Source organism: Pongo pygmaeus, chromosome 7, assembly GCF_028885625.2.
Source record: "Pongo pygmaeus isolate AG05252 chromosome 7, NHGRI_mPonPyg2-v2.0_pri, whole genome shotgun sequence".
Classification (NCBI taxonomy): Eukaryota; Metazoa; Chordata; class Mammalia; order Primates; family Hominidae; genus Pongo; species Pongo pygmaeus.
The window spans coordinates 69,872,932-69,875,425 of record NC_072380.2 but is presented as its reverse complement, the minus strand read 5'-3'; the positions used below and the strand labels follow the sequence as shown (position 1 = coordinate 69,875,425).

At 37.5% G+C, this 2,494-nt stretch overlaps 1 protein-coding gene across 1 annotated transcript; it reads right to left on the bottom strand.

Moving 5' to 3' along the window:
• Nucleotides 1–1,114: 1,114 nt before the first annotated feature.
• On the bottom strand, nt 1,115–2,142 carry LOC129042550 (small ribosomal subunit protein uS2-like). The gene has a single exon (XM_054498744.2). The coding sequence runs from the start codon at nt 2,075–2,077 to the stop codon at nt 1,190–1,192; it is 888 nt and encodes a 295-aa protein (XP_054354719.2). The 5' UTR covers nt 2,078–2,142; the 3' UTR covers nt 1,115–1,189.
• Nucleotides 2,143–2,494: the final 352 nt, after the last annotated feature.

Sequence of the window (2,494 nt, the reverse complement as noted above, 5' to 3'; positions counted from 1 at the left end):
CTGAAATAAAAAATTTTTGTTTTCTTGCTGTATTTCAATGGCTAGAACTTTGAGTACAATGTTGAGTCTAACTGGTAAGAGAAGACATCTTTGCCTTGTTCCAAACTGTAGAGGAGAGTACTCAGTTTTATACTATCAAATATGATGAAGCCCTTTAGCAGTAGAAACCCTTTATCAGATTCAGTTTCTTTCAGTTCCTAGTTTTCTCAGAGTTAATTTTGAAGGACTATTGAATTTCATCAAATAATTTCTGCATTGGCATTAATGTTTTTTCCTGCTGGTTTCTATTTTATTTTAAATTTAACCTTAATTTTTTTAAAAAAGTGAATTATGGATTCACAAGAGGTTGTGTACACATTGACAAATTATTGAATGCTAAACTAGTCTTACATTCCTGGGATAAGTCACACTTGGTTTTGATGTATTTTCATTTTTATATATTGATGGCTTGATTATCTAGCATTGTATTAAATATTTTTTTGTGTGTGTATATGTTCATGAAGATTATTAGTCTGTAGTTTCCTTATAATATTTTTGACTAGATTTGGTATTAGGGTAATGCTGGCTTCATAAAATGAGTTGGGAAGTCATCTCTCCTCTTCTGTTTTCTGGAAAAGATGGTATATAATTGTATTATTTTTTCCTTAAATGTTTGGTAGAATTCACTAGAGAAGCTATTAGGAATGAAGATTTCTTCCTGAAAGTTTTTAAAGCAGGGATTCAATTAATGTAATAGAATCAGCACAACTGAAGTTATCTACTTCATTTTGGTAATTTGTGTTTTTTAAGGATTGACCCATTTCATCCAGGTTGTCAAATGTATGTGCAAATAATTTTGTAATATTCCTTTATTCTTCTTTTAATATTTGTGGGATTTGTACTAATATCCTCTTTTCTTCCTGAAGTTGGTAATTTGTGTCATCTTTTTTTTTCCTTTGTCAATCTGGCTAAAGATTTATCAATATTCTTAATGTTTGAAAGTATTAACTTTGTTTTTATAGATTTTCTCTACTGACTTTTGTTTTCAATTTCATTAGTCTGTGCACTTATCTTATTTCTGACCTTCTGATTTCTTTGGGTTTAGTTTGCTCTTCTCATTTCTTTTTTCTTTTTTCTTTTTTTTAGAAACTGATGTTTATTTTCCATCAACCATTTTTCCATGTTGCTTAAGAGCCTATGCAAGAACAGCTTAAGACCAGTCAGTGGTTGCTCCTACCCATTCAGTGGCCTGAGCAGTGGGAGCTGCAGACCAGTCTTCCGTGGCAGGCTGAGCGCTCCAGTCTTCAGTAGGGAACTGCTGAATAGGCACAGAGGGCACCTGTACACCTTCAGACCAGTCTGCAACCTGAGGCTGAGTAGCAGTGAACTCAGGAGCTGGAGCAGTCCATTTACCCTGAAATTCGTCCTTGGTCCCTGCCTTTTCAGCAGCAGCCTGCTCTTCTTTTTCAATCTCTTCAGGATCTCTGTAGAAGTACAGATCAGGCATGACCTCCCATGGGTGTTCACGGGAAATGGTGCCACGCATGCGCAGAACTTCCTGAGCCAGCATCCACCACATCAAACCCACTGAGTGAGCTCCCTTGTTGTTGCATGCGATGGCAATGTCCACATAGTGCAGAGGAGAATCTGTGTTACACAGCGCAATGGTAGGTAGGTTAACATAAGATGCCTCCGTGAGAGGCTGGTGGTCAGCCCTGGGGTCAGTAACCACAAGAAGCCCTGGCTCCCGGAAGGTTGCCTGGATCTGGTTAGCGAAGGTTCCAGGAGTGAAGCGGGCAGCAATTGGAGTGGCTCCAGTGGCAGCAGCAAACTTCAGCACATCCCTCTGGCCAGTATTCCTGGAGGATATAACACTGGAATCAGCAGGGTTTTCAATGGCAACAATAGCACGAGCTGCCAGCAGAAGCTTCTCCCAGGTCCTTTTCAGATTTATGATATAGATGCCATCACTTTTCCTTTTATAGATGTACTGTTCCATCTGGAAATCAAGATTGGTGCCACCTAAGTGGGTTCCTGCTGCAAGGAACTTAAGGACATCCTCCTCCTTCATTTGCAGGACATCAAGGGCTCCGGACATTGTGAAAGTTTCCCTTTAAGTTACGATGGGAATCCAGAACAACGCCGTATGGACCCCTCTGCAGGTAGCGCGGAAAGGCTTCTTCTCATTTCTTAAAGTGAAAGCTTAAATTATTAATTCTTAACTTTTAAATTTTCTAATATAAGCATTTAATGCTATAAGTTTCTGTTTAAGCACTACTTTAACTACAGGCCACAAATTTTGATGTGTTATATTTTAATTTGAATTTAGTTCAAAGTACTTCTTAAATTTTTTTTAGACTTCTTGTTTGACCCATGGTTACTTAGAATAATCTTTTAAATATCCAAACATTTTGAATATTTTCCACATATCCTTCTGTTATTGATTTTCAATTTCATTCCATTATGATCTGAGAACATAGTTTGTGTGATTTTCATTCTTTTACATTTGTTGAGG

Coding starts and splice junctions, on each gene's coding strand:
- LOC129042550 (XM_054498744.2), bottom strand. CDS start 2,077: ATGTCCGGAGCCCTTGATGTCCTGCAAATGAAGGAGGAGGATGTCCTT.